Raw genomic sequence first — 13,082 nt, 5'->3', positions numbered from 1 at the left:
TTTGCTTTCTAAGATCAAGACTATTACTTGTCAGAGAACATTTGCTCATTATAATATGTACAGGGAGTAAACTACGAAAAGGGTCCACTTGATGTGAAAACTGTCTTGATAGAAGCAGTGAATACAGTACACTAAATCAAAGCTCTATGCTCTAAATTGGCCATTTTGAAAAACGTGAGCGGAGAATTTAAACATCTCTCCCATACTATGGGAGGACGGGATATCCCAAACGAAATATCTGCCCATGCGTATGACTTTATTTCTGAATTTAGAGGGAAGGACATACGTATGGACCATAATCATGTAGGTAGCTTTTTTTGCCGAAACCTTCCAGAGGTTAATGGAGATGAATACTGGTTTTCAGAATAAACAATCGCGCAATGCAGTGTCTCATTATATAAAGAGCGCTTAAAATGTTTTCAAAGTTTAGAATCTATTTTTATTTGTCATTCTTCTAACATCTTAAATTTCATAGATTAAAATACATTTTAATTTAGGCACAAAATTTGCCAAAACTCTGGGTTGATTTAAGACAGTTAAATATATTTTTATGCAAATTTAGTTTACACATTCTGGACATAAAATATTTTGCCTTCTGCAAAACCTTCAATGTCCTGGAGCTTTTCACACAGATATATAAAGAAGGAATTTATGAGTTATTCAGGTCAAATTTTAACGCAGTCTGGGGTAAGCAAGGTGAATTTGTTTTACTAGTGCCTAAATTCCCCATTAACCAATTGTTGGTAAATTATCTGTGCAAGAAGATCTTTTAATGTCGGAAAAATGTATATAAATAATTTTGTGAATAATATACAACAAATGAAAACTTCTTTACTTATATTGCATCTACATAATATAAACTATATAAATTGAAGTTTATAAAAGTTCATAAAATACTTTTATTCTATTCAAAATGTACAAATATCTAAAGGTGAGCTTTTCTATTACATGAAAGTTATATAAAACGGAACTTTTTAGTTACTGCTGAACATGCACAGTCAGTTTCACGACTATATAAAAAATTCATTACTGCACGTATTAGTCGATTAATTAAGAAATCTTTATTCTTCAACAGGTGGCTCTGTTACAACTTCCCCGTCAGTTGTTCCTTCAACACACCTTTCATTGATTTTAATTGTTCCGATCTGAAAATAATAATAGCGATTAATAATAAACATAATGCAGAAAAAATAAACTGGTTTATTGAATGATAGAAAATTTATTCAGTATGATCTTAAAGAAATCGTTTGAATGCAAATGGTGATATTTCAACAATGATTTCGGAACTATTCATTACTTATAACACAGAAAGATTATTAGCTTTAGAATATTGTTGAAAATCACCGTTTTCATGGACTTAGTTATACTTATCAAAAATGAAATATTTATAAATTAAACAGTGATAATTTTTCAGATTTTAATTAAGCATTTTAAATGCGTGTTAATTTTCATGCATACAATTAATTCATTGTTAAAACATACTCAATCAATCTTTTCTAAAGTTTGTTAGCAAAACTTGTTTTTATAATATTAAATTATAATTTTTGACAAAATTATCATTATATTCAAACTGAAATAAAATAGCTGCTTTTTCTTCTATTGAATACTTTCCCCTTTAATCCCTTATCGCAATTTAAGAAACCCTATCTCAAAATTTAAAATTTTGTATCTGTCAAGTCTTGTCATAAGGGAGACAAACGTTTTGTGTTTTATTTCTTGCAATGGTTGTAAATATTAACTTAACATAACTTCAAGTGTTAGGTAGATATTTTGACTTATTGTGTATTTCTAATTATCGGAAACTAGTTTCAGCAAATGAGCGGTAGGCGCCAGTAAAAATGATTAAGATTAGGGTAAAACATCCTTTTCCCCTTGTATCGGTTACAAAAACAAGAGAGAATGCCCTTTTCGTCTCTTAATAAGAAGAAAACCTCGGGAATCGACATACGGACGGACGTTAGAAAAAGTCTTTCTTACAGGTGCGTGTTAAATGCCTGGATGGAGAAAGTTAAAACTGATTTCCGTTGCAGGAAGTTACAGAGCGGCGACTTTGAAAAACATTTGAGTGGAAACTCAGGCCATTTAATGTTACTTGCAATATCATGCAGAGAAAAGTAGGTTAAGGTATTGTTTCGTAGGAGACTTTCTGTGTGGGTATGCTGTATCTCAAGAAAGTTTCCACAGACAACGAAAGAAGAAATACGTATACAGTCTTTCTTGGGGCGTGTAGAAAAAAAAAATGTGCGACGTCTGAATTTAATTATTTCGTGGATATAATTGGTTCCAAAAAAGCTGGCAGACGAGTGCTTGACCAAATAATTTCAAGTAAGGCGCGACTGCGAGAGAAGAGTGGTGAATTAATAATTAGGTTTGAAGTTTATAAAGGAAAAGATTTTAGTGAAAGGAGGAGAAGAGGTTTCGTACAGACTATGCTTTGCTACGGCTTCGTTGCTGAGTTTGATCGAGATAGGTTAGGAGGAAAAAAAAGAGGTGGAAGAGTCTTAATTTTTTCCCGGCTTACTGCTAATGCTAGGAGAGATTTCAGTGTTCCAACTTCCAGTTTTTAATAAATAGTATGTATAAGTTAAATATAGCGAGAGATCATTGGCTGAAAGGTGTGTAAAGTGTGTGATGAAGAAAGAACGTTTTTCTTAGCAAAGATATCCTGAAAAGACGAAGCGGTATAGATTCCTGCTGTGCTTGGATGTAAAGCTTGCTGGTTGAGGTTGATGATTAGATGATGCGGGTGCTGACCTTTAATTGAAGACGGAGAGAAAATAGTTCCTGTCCTACAGGGAAGAAGAGGCTATATAGACAACAAAAACGGTTCCCGGTTCCTATTATTAACTGTATCTAACTGTATGAAAGTCTGTATTCTTTAAAACAAAATCGGACTATAGAAATTTACTCCGAAGCGGAAGAATTAGTAAATACCCTTCACCTCATTCATGCATGCATTGATGATTATATAAATTATGTGAAAAATCATAAATGGATAGTGAGGAGTTTATTTTAACATTAGGGATATATGTATGCTGTATGTTGATTTTAATTTCTATACGTTAATGAAATATTTAATGACTAGTATAAAGCAATGAAACTGTGTAACTAAGAGTATGGGAATTTAATAATATCTTTATATCCACTGTGATAAAGTAAAAAAATTTAAATTGACCACTATGTAAATCGACCCTGAGTGCGGTTGCACCTGAGTGCGGCCTAACTGCGGTTGCATTTTTAGATTAATATCAAATGTTCGTTAAGAAATATGATTAAATATTTGGTATTTTATTATATATTATTATTAAATATTTGGTATGAAAATGTGTGACATAATCATTTTGGAATTTCTAGATTTTTTATTTTGTAAATGCGCACAGATTTTCCCCTACATAACACAAGGATAAAAGCTGTAAAAAACTTAAATTTTACAAGTTTTTTCAAAAATGAAATTTTTAAATTAAAGCAATTACGTGACACAAATATTTACGTAATTTAAATATTTTTGTAATGAGAAACAGAGATCTAAGAACAAATTTCAAAAATAAAGGATTAAATTAAGGACTTTTGCGGATCAGAATTCACTTCGCAATGCGACTACAAAGTTTTAAGCCTAAGTTCGTACAAGACTGAAAAACCGAACGAAAGAAAATCTTATTTTTTACCCATCAGTATGTAATCCTTGCAAGTTTATACTAAGATTAATAACTTCTTCAGCTGTTTGATTTCTTCCTAGAGCAAATCGTTCCTCTGGTTACAGTCTTCTTAATACTTTTCAGTATTATTAAAATAATATCATTTTGACTTGGATAAAGAATGTGTTTTATAGGTGCCAAATACGGTTAATGAAAAAGGTCTTTGACAGAAATTACTCGAAGTGAATGGAATTGTATGACGGTGCATTGTCGGGTAGCATCCATGATAATTAAATTTCCTAATAATTTAAAAAAATAGAATGATGACTATATTTCAGAAGCATATTCAAATTATTATTTCAACATCTCTCTTATTAATTAAACAAACATAACTTCTGCAAAAAATTTTGTTTGTATTTTTATGTTCTGATTACTGAATTAATTACCTTAGGCTTTTTCGGAAAACATCCCCTTCATCCACTACGAATCCTAACACTGTATCCGAAATTTTCAATGATAACTTTAACAGTATTAGTAAGATTTTAACTTCAATTCTAAATCTTTCCAAACTAACGCAGTATGTAAATATTAGTAACCGGAATAGTTTGTAAAACGTCTGGTCATATATACATAAATTTTGTTGAGAACAAAGCTATCGTTAGTATTTTGCATGGGTAGAATCAGACATCTAATCGAGGTTTAAGACTTATTTTGTACTTACAAATGGCATATCTTTCGTTTCTTCAGGTTCACAGGATAATCCAGATACGCATGGACAATGCATTATATATTTTTCTCCAACAGTCGTGAGCTTATCGTCTTCATGACTGCAAGATTCACCTGAAATTTTACGATAGGTTATTAAAAATATCAGAATGAAACACTTTAAATCAATATGAAATTATTTTTTATTAGTATGCCGGAAAGCTTTCTCTAGAAATTTGATTTCTTTCGCGAATTCTCTACGAAATTGAATTCGAATTGAATTCTACCTTTCACCTAACATTAATTCTCGATGGAATTAAAATAAAACAGGGTAATTCATAATTATGTGAAACATTTTGAAATTTCATTTAAAATAAACTCTCTGATGGATCATGATGATTTTACCAGTGAAGGATACCATTCAAGTGATTTTTTTAAGGAAATGTTTCACTGCATAGTGGTCGTGGTTTGCCAATAAGAAACAGCAATACGCCATTCATTGGATAAGAATTAATTACTCTGCGTTGAGAATACGGAAAACTAAAATTTATTTTGATTGTGCAATAGCGATTGAAAGCAAAAGGCAGCAATGTCTTTCAAACATGGTTGAGAGTATATGAATTTGAAGAAAGTGTCATATACGTACATAGCTAGCTTTTTGCCAGGAATGTGCATTTTATCTTAACGGAAATTAGTCAGCTATGTTACATTCATACCTCCTCCCTGGGGGTCGACGTAGAGAACTCTGAGAAGATACTGGCTAGGATCTGTACCTAGGCAGTCTCAGCAACGGGGGTATAAAATTTATGAACTTGGTTCTGAAGGCTCCTGGAAAGGTCACTTATTGGCCGGCCTCGGAGTCTGGCATGTCCTGAGCGATATGGCTCTAGTAGTGGTGCCCCCCGATTTGCTGGTTAATGACCCACTGCGACGGGCTCGCCCATGCGACTGGCAGGTAGCAAATCAAACGACCAGTGCCGCCTGGCAAGTGGCCAGGTGGAGCTCCCTCTCCTGGAGGGGCAGGTTGAACCTCTGCGACGCGTTTCAAAGGGAGAGGTAGACCAGTAATGCTGTTCAGTCTAGCGAAGACCGGGGGGAATGCCAAATCGTGCTAGTTACACCTCCCTACTATCAGAGCTGAGCAGTATGCTGGCATGGTGATAAATATTTAGTGAAAAGAATTAATAGTAAAAACAGCGGTTGCATTGAGAAAGATGGACTTAGTGTGCAATTGTGAAACATGTAAGGAGAAAAAAAGCTTTAACATGTTTACCATTTATTAAAACTTGATATCTTTTATGTAATTTATTTGGTGTAATTTTTAAAAACGTTTCTTGAAACTATGAACAAAAATGCAATTATGAAATAGTTTTTATGAATTAATAAAAGTTTATAAATAACCCTTTCTGAATCTATTAGTAAAGGATTATTCATAATTATATTCATAAAGTGCTATTTATAGCCTTTTAATAACATAAGTTTTAATTAGCATAAGCATTTTACTATTTATAAATAAATTCATAATGAGTTTAAATATCTTATACCAGAGGTGGCCAACCTGCGGCTCGCAATCCACATGCCGCTCTTTGAAGGGTTATTTGTGGCTCTCGATAAATGTACCCAGTTCTCTTTTCATTTTTGTGTCATTATATTTTAAAAAATTATTATCGCTCCGCATGTGTTTCAAATGTCTTTTAAATTACAGACAACAAATATGAAAGACTAAGTGCAACGTTGTAATAAATTTCATTTCCGTCCATCGTCTCTTGATTTTTTACCTGAATCCATTTGAAATTCAAGGTGAGTATTAATATAATTATGACCCAAAAAGCATCTGGAGAATTAGAATTAATAGAGATGAAAGAAGATCAAGCTCTACAATTAAAATATAAAATATAAATCGATGCCGATTACTGAATTTTGGAAATTGTACCAGAATCGAAGTATCCTGAATTAAAAAAGGCGGCTTGTGTTTGTTTGTTTGTGTAATTCTGGCAAAGCCTCGAGGGCTATCTGCCTAAGGGAGGAATGCCTTCGTGGAGGGCTTTCTAAAGGTGATGTGGTGGTGGTGTATTGAGTTATGGCAAAGTACACGAGGGTATCTGCCTAAGGAGAGGGATGCCTTCGTGGAGGACTTTCTAAGGGAAACTGGCTGGTATACACGTTACACTTGGGGAAAACCAAGAAAACGCCCATGCAGCCAGCCCGTTCTCTGGATTCGAACCTCGGACCGAACTACCAGTGTTCAGCGACTTTACCGCTCGGCCGCATTTCTGTATTCGGAACAACGTGCTTATGTGAATCATTTTATTCTACTTTAAAATTCGTAAAATTCAAACACCGATTAGTATTAACTAACCAGCATCTCAAAGAATTACTGAGAAGTCTGTCACCAATTACTCACTAAATTTTAAAGAATTATCAAGAGAAGTAAAATAAATGTGTTTAATATTTAAATTCAATACACATATTTTGTACTTTCTTTTATATGTTTTCAATAAATATAATTTCTGTAAAAAAATTTTTATCAATACTTTTTTGCATACCTTTTAAATACGCATTTAATTGCGGCTCGCGAAAAATTTCAAATTTTGAAAAATGGCTCGGACTATCAAGGAGCTTGGCTACCCCTGTCTTATACTTTCAGTCGACACAATATCGTAAAGGGCTATATGACTTTGTACTTATGGTTATGGCATTTTGGATGAATCCTTAAAAGGTTATCAATAACCTTTTATACTATATTAACTACAGAGTAATAAACTTCAATTCTTCGAACCCTAACAATCGGAGCTGCAATAATTTGAATCTTTTGCTCATCCTTCTATCCGAGCAAAATTAAATTTTAATTCACTTATTTGTTTTGATTTATTTTTTAATGAAGCTAAATAATGAAAAACTAGTAAAATAAAACAAATGTTTTTTTTTTTTTTTGTTTGATAGTTTATGTAGATAAAAATAAATTTCATTGCTTTTATTTTAGTTGAAATAGAAATCAATCGAGTTTTTAGGTAAATAAAGAATAGTTCTTTAAATTTGTATGCAGGAAAAAGTAACCCAATTATCCCGATTTTTTTTAAGATTAAATTTAACTAGCTTGTGGTATCTTTTCTATGATTAAAACTTTGCCATCAATATTGAAACTAATTCTTGATAAGCCATCGAACACAAAATTTACGTAGTCTTTATGGATGATAATGCAATGTGGTGAAGTGATTACCTTTCAAAATTCAGTTTAGATGTTTTAAAATTTAGTGATTTTAATTTTCGGCACTTATTTTCGTCTAACGAAAAACTAAAAATCTCAGAACTTTACTGTTCATTCTAATGGAAAGAGCGAAAAAAGTTTTTTAAATGACTTATATTAAATTTTTAACTTAATTCGTTGTTTTTGGCGATGTTCCGAAAATCGCTCGATTGTTTCCACTTTTTGTTTAGTTGTATGAATATACATGATTTCAGTCAGGACATCTGGATTGCTGTTATAGTTATTATAGTCATATATGAACTCAAAATGAGGTATGTTACGAAGATTTACTATGACTTCATGGTTAGCTGGTCTTTTCCCAAAATTAATACCTAATTGTTTAAATGGAAGATTTTAATAAGTTATAAATATTTTCCGATATTTAGAGCTGATGTGTTTAAAATAATATTTCAATTTTCAGAACGATATTCTGGTATTTCTCATAATCTCATTAAAAATATTAATAGCTGTATAAAATGTCATCTTTAGAAAATGCTTGCTACGCATTAAGTCTCAGCTCATCTGCCATTAAAGTCCAACGAAGTTATCAAATTTTAGACATAATATGGCATTAGGAATACGTTCCTGCTTTCAGTTTATTTTCCTTTGTCGCGCTTTATTGTGCATCAATTCTGAAATTAAAAACGTCTTTATTGTAATCCTTCCAAACGTTATTGGCCTACGTGTATATTACTTTATCAGACATTCTTATTATGGGACGCATGAAAATACTGTCATTACATCAAGAGAAAAATCGTCTTGAATTTTTCTTCTGCGCTGGTAAAAATATTGCCATCCTATGTAACATAAGCTATCTAACTGGATTTTAAAATTATAATTAAAGTGTTTAACATACAGAACAATATACGGACCAAAAACACCTTTTTCAAGAACACAAATCACTATTTTTTAAATGTGTCGTATCTGTATAATCTAAAATCTCTTAATTAATAATATTTTCTTCCAATACTTATAGGCATTAGCAGCATTATTATAATTTAAAAAAGATTACTGTTAACGGCCTCTGTATAAAATTATGTATTAAATGTATTATAAATTATATTAACTAGATATCATTTTGAAGAGGACACAGTTTCTGGATCTGGTTGCTGCATTATATACAAGTGTATCTGAGAAACATATATTTTCATCAAAACATGACACAGTAAGATAACAATTTCTTAGGGAAAATTCTAATCTCAAGTAGCTTATCTAGCTTGGAATTCAACTTACCTAATGCCGAGAGCTTTTTACAGTCTCCTTTTCTAAATCCTAGCCCAAGCCTAGCAATGCAACATTCATCATCATCGCAGTCTGAGCTAAGGTGGCACCTTTTTTCACCCTCTGCTATTACCTGATACAAAGTAGTAAAACATTATTTAGAATATTGCTGTGGTATTCGAAGAAAAGTTCTAGATTTCCAGAATACACAGATTTAGCCTAAAAGTAATACAAACTTAACTTTCAGTTTTATACAACATGTACAGTTTTAGTCGAAAGCAGTCCTCATATACTTATACGATTAAAAGAATATGTCCCGGAATTTACATGGAAAGTTACTAAGATTGCATGTTTTACCATTTTGTAACACGACACATATCAATACGATAGCCAAAAACTCAACTGTTACTGCGACTACTGTGATGTGTACTTTAAGATACGTACAAACTGATAGTAAAGCCCGAACCAAAAACTTAGTCTTTAATATATTCTCACAACTAGCAGTTATATGATGTTAAATCCGCACTTATCGGTGGCCAGTAAACCAGGGCCATGTTTGCTCTGTTGAGAGGCCAAAGAAAAGCCGATGAAACTTTTCATCCTACTGAGCTGTGAAAACATGTTGTGTTGCAGGGACAAAATATGGGTTTGCATAATTATGCATATATAGTTTTTTCTACCTGATTAAAATACCTGACTAAAATAAAAATATTTCTAGAGCTTAATTATGAAATTCTTATTAAAATAATAATTATTTAGTTATTATAAAATAGATTTGCTTATTATAAATAATGTTGGTGCAGAGAAATTAAAAAAAATGCAATATAATAATACAAATGTGAACTTTGATTAAAATGGGCAGCTCCTCAGAAAACGACTAAGTGGAACTACTTTGCTGATGATTGAGGGATGCTTAAGTACAATTGGAACTAAAATCTTCCTTTCCTTGTGCAAGATAACTGGCTTTTAGCATTTTATATATACGTATATATATATAAAATCAAAGTTTTTATTAACTTTTTATGGCCATAAAATTCTTTATAGTACATACTTGTGATAAAAAAAGTAAATATACAAAAATTTAAATTCATGTTAAGATGAATAACGTATATAATCTAGTTATGTCTCATAAATTTAGTAAACATAATTTTAAAATTTTTATACTATACCACTGTAATAATTTAAAGAAAAATCTGTTAGATTAAAAAAAAAACACACTGAGAGAAAGAGTGAAATTTGGAGTAACATTATCACAATTTAGGTTTGAAAACTTCACCAATGGTACTTATTTAAGGAAGGCCATTCAAAACTTTTCATACAGCATAAAAAGTTTTCATTGTATGTCTACCATTTCCAGTTACCTACAACGTTTTGTTTTTGTATGCACTGTTTTTGCTCCTTGCATTCTGTGCTTCTCGACTTGTAATGGTTTGTTCTGGGTTGAGTATGAGATGGATTAAAAGTTGTTATTAATTTTGTTTTTATTTGCTTTATTGCCACTAGTTGTTTCAGCTGTCAGCGCATAACTGGTTAGGTTTTGAATAGCGCTTTACCTTGCATTTAATCATTGTATATATAAGATGATGATGAAATTATTTAATACTTAATGCTGTAATTCTTAGTACTAGATTTAAAATTACTCAAGTTTACGTAATTACTTCAGTTACATATAAAAATGAAAAATTTACAGGCAAATACATCATAAAATAATTTATTTACCTTTTTAATATAAATAAATATTTTATGCCAAAAAATATTCTCAGAAACTTACCGGAATAATAAGCAAGGCGGCTAATACGAAATATTTCATGGTGAAAGTTCCAGGTGTCCTCTAATTACGCTATGATTTTTGTTCTGCTCCAACGTGTAGTGCTATTTATACACAAAATTCTGCGAAATCTCAATTTTGACTAATCGTTAGGGAACAAGAAATGATTTCGCTCTTGTGAGAAATCATGCAGATACCCGTGAGAAACGAAACACCTGAGGAAAATATAATATAGTTAACTCTTACACTTCCTGCAAAATAACCGCATATGTTTTAATGTAAAGCATTTTTAAAGTTGAGATATTTCATTGCCTAGAATTGGAAAAAGATAACATATCAACAACTGTGTGAGTAAAAGACACTTTTGCTATGTATTCTACCTATTCCCACATTTACTTTATCTTATTATTATCAAAAAAGACATTTGTATGAAGAAATTGCACCCTTAAAACCTGTATATCGCTGTTTGGAATTTTTATCTGTCAAAATAATGGAAAGCACTTTTTATAAATAACTCATTTAAATGCAGATGAATGTTTAAATATTAAATTTTTGTCCTAAATATATAGCAGGTTTTTAAATAAATTTAATGATTTTTAATTATCCGCTAATTTATAATTAATTTTGAAGTTAAATTTAAAATGTTTAATATTTCATTCATTTTTCTTGAAATATAAATTATAATTTTAAAAACATAGCTATCAGAATATAGCCTTCATTGAAATTCATAGAAAAATCTAAACAAGGCAGTAAGTTTAAATAAATATCTGTGAACTGTACGTCAGAATCTTTTATATTAATTATAGTATTTTATTATTATTTATCTTATTAATATTTCTTATTTGTTAAATGTATTTATACAATCTCAAATATAAAACAAAATATTTAAGAAGTTTGTATTATTAACTGCATTAAAGCAAACGTCCAGATTTTAATTTTATGTGGAAAAACTAAAACAAGTATTTTTTCTGGCAGAAAATATTTTAAAACCATTATATTTTTTCTAACATAAATTTCTAAAGCTTTCATAATGCACTGTAATCTCAGATTAACGACTCTAAAGTCTAAAATGTATTTGTTACTTTATGAAAACACTTATCTGACTTACCTGACATTATGTTTTTTAAATTTTATTTATTTATTTATTTATTTGAAGTCAGCATAGTCATTTTGTTTCTTTCGTCATCTTACTTTATATTAAATAATGCAGGAATGTTGCTAGTCATAATTTTTAATAATATTTGCGGTCTAGCAAACAGCAATTTTGTCATCTGTTGCAGAATTTCAATGAAGAATTATATTGCAAGAAAATTTATATAAATTATATGAAATTACTTGCAGAAATAATTCTATCAGAACGAAAAATACTACATTATGTTCCTTTTTCAGTTTTATTTCTTCACAATTTGCATGTTCTTACATTTAAAAATCTAATTCAAAGAATAGGTTCTTTAAACTTACTGAAAAGTTGTCAGACGTGAGATAAAAGTATATTTTTATCTTTCCATTTGTTTTGAGGATCATCGCTACGTTACACTGGTAGCGCATATGTCATAACTATAGCTTAACAAATATTGCCGGCGTGACTATAAATAGAATATATTTTATTTATCATCACTACGATTAGCATATTCCTTTTCTCAATCATAGTGCCACTCGATGCTGCTTAAGATCTTGAATTTATCTCTCAGTAAAACAATATAGTATTTAAAGTTAAGTAAACCGAGCTATCTAAATGTATCATTTTTATTAATTATTATCTTTATTTTTATTTATTTAATCCCAAATCAGATGCAATCTGAAATATTACCCCAGGTAATTTATAGCCTATTTAACTGCTAATATGTGCAAACCCTGTAAGGAATTTTTCCTTTCCTCACTGCTTCTCTCATGATACAAGCGGTAGCATGTCTGTTGGCATTCGGAAGGTCTAGAGTTCAAATACCGATGAGGCCATTAAAAATGTTTGAAAGACTTTATAAGTAGTTCCCAAACTAAAATCGTAGTGGACGATAATTCGTAACCATCTGGATTTGACGACTGGATTAATATATTATTAATAATATATTTTGAGTCTCTTTCTACACCAGCACACTTCTCATGAACTCAAAATTTACACAATATACACTGAATCATGTCTTCCTTGAAGTCAGCATAACAGATAGCCATTAATTATCGTTGAAATTGATAGGCCTATTTGCTGTATAAGGTAGTTTTCCCGCCTTCTTGGCATGCCTTCATGGTGTGGTGGCCTGCACGCTGGGCGCATTCCAGAGGTCCATAGTTCGATTCCCAGCGAAAGCGTTGCATATTTTTCATCTTGTCTGTTTCCAAAAAATACCTAATGTCTTTACAGTGACGCCGAAACTAAAAGGGTGTTGGATGATGATTCTCCTCACACAGGATTTGGCGATTGGGTGCTTTAAAACCTCAGTCGCCCTTTAAAAGAGGGATTACATAAGGTATTTCTCCCGCCTTCTTGGTATGCCTTCGTGGTGTGGTGGTC

The 13,082-nt window shown here is 31.2% G+C and overlaps 1 protein-coding gene across 1 annotated transcript; it reads right to left on the bottom strand.

Annotated features, from left to right (window-relative positions):
- Nucleotides 1-811: 811 nt before the first annotated feature.
- Nucleotides 812-10,735, bottom strand: LOC146998440 (toxin CSTX-20-like). The gene is made up of 4 exons (XM_085810656.1): nt 10,580-10,735; nt 8,821-8,941; nt 4,357-4,475; nt 812-1,145 (listed from the first exon to the last, which is right to left on the bottom strand). The coding sequence occupies exons 1-4, from the start codon at nt 10,616-10,618 to the stop codon at nt 1,062-1,064; spliced, it is 363 nt and encodes a 120-aa protein (XP_085666782.1). The 5' UTR covers nt 10,619-10,735; the 3' UTR covers nt 812-1,061.
- Nucleotides 10,736-13,082: the final 2,347 nt, after the last annotated feature.

The sequence above is a fragment of the Stegodyphus dumicola genome, chromosome 2 (genome assembly GCF_044657685.1).
Source record: "Stegodyphus dumicola isolate Sdum_Otavi_A_Nest chromosome 2, ASM4465768v1".
Classification (NCBI taxonomy): domain Eukaryota; kingdom Metazoa; phylum Arthropoda; class Arachnida; order Araneae; family Eresidae; genus Stegodyphus; species Stegodyphus dumicola.
The sequence above is the reverse complement of the archived record's forward strand: the minus strand, read 5'-3'. Positions and strand labels throughout refer to the sequence as shown.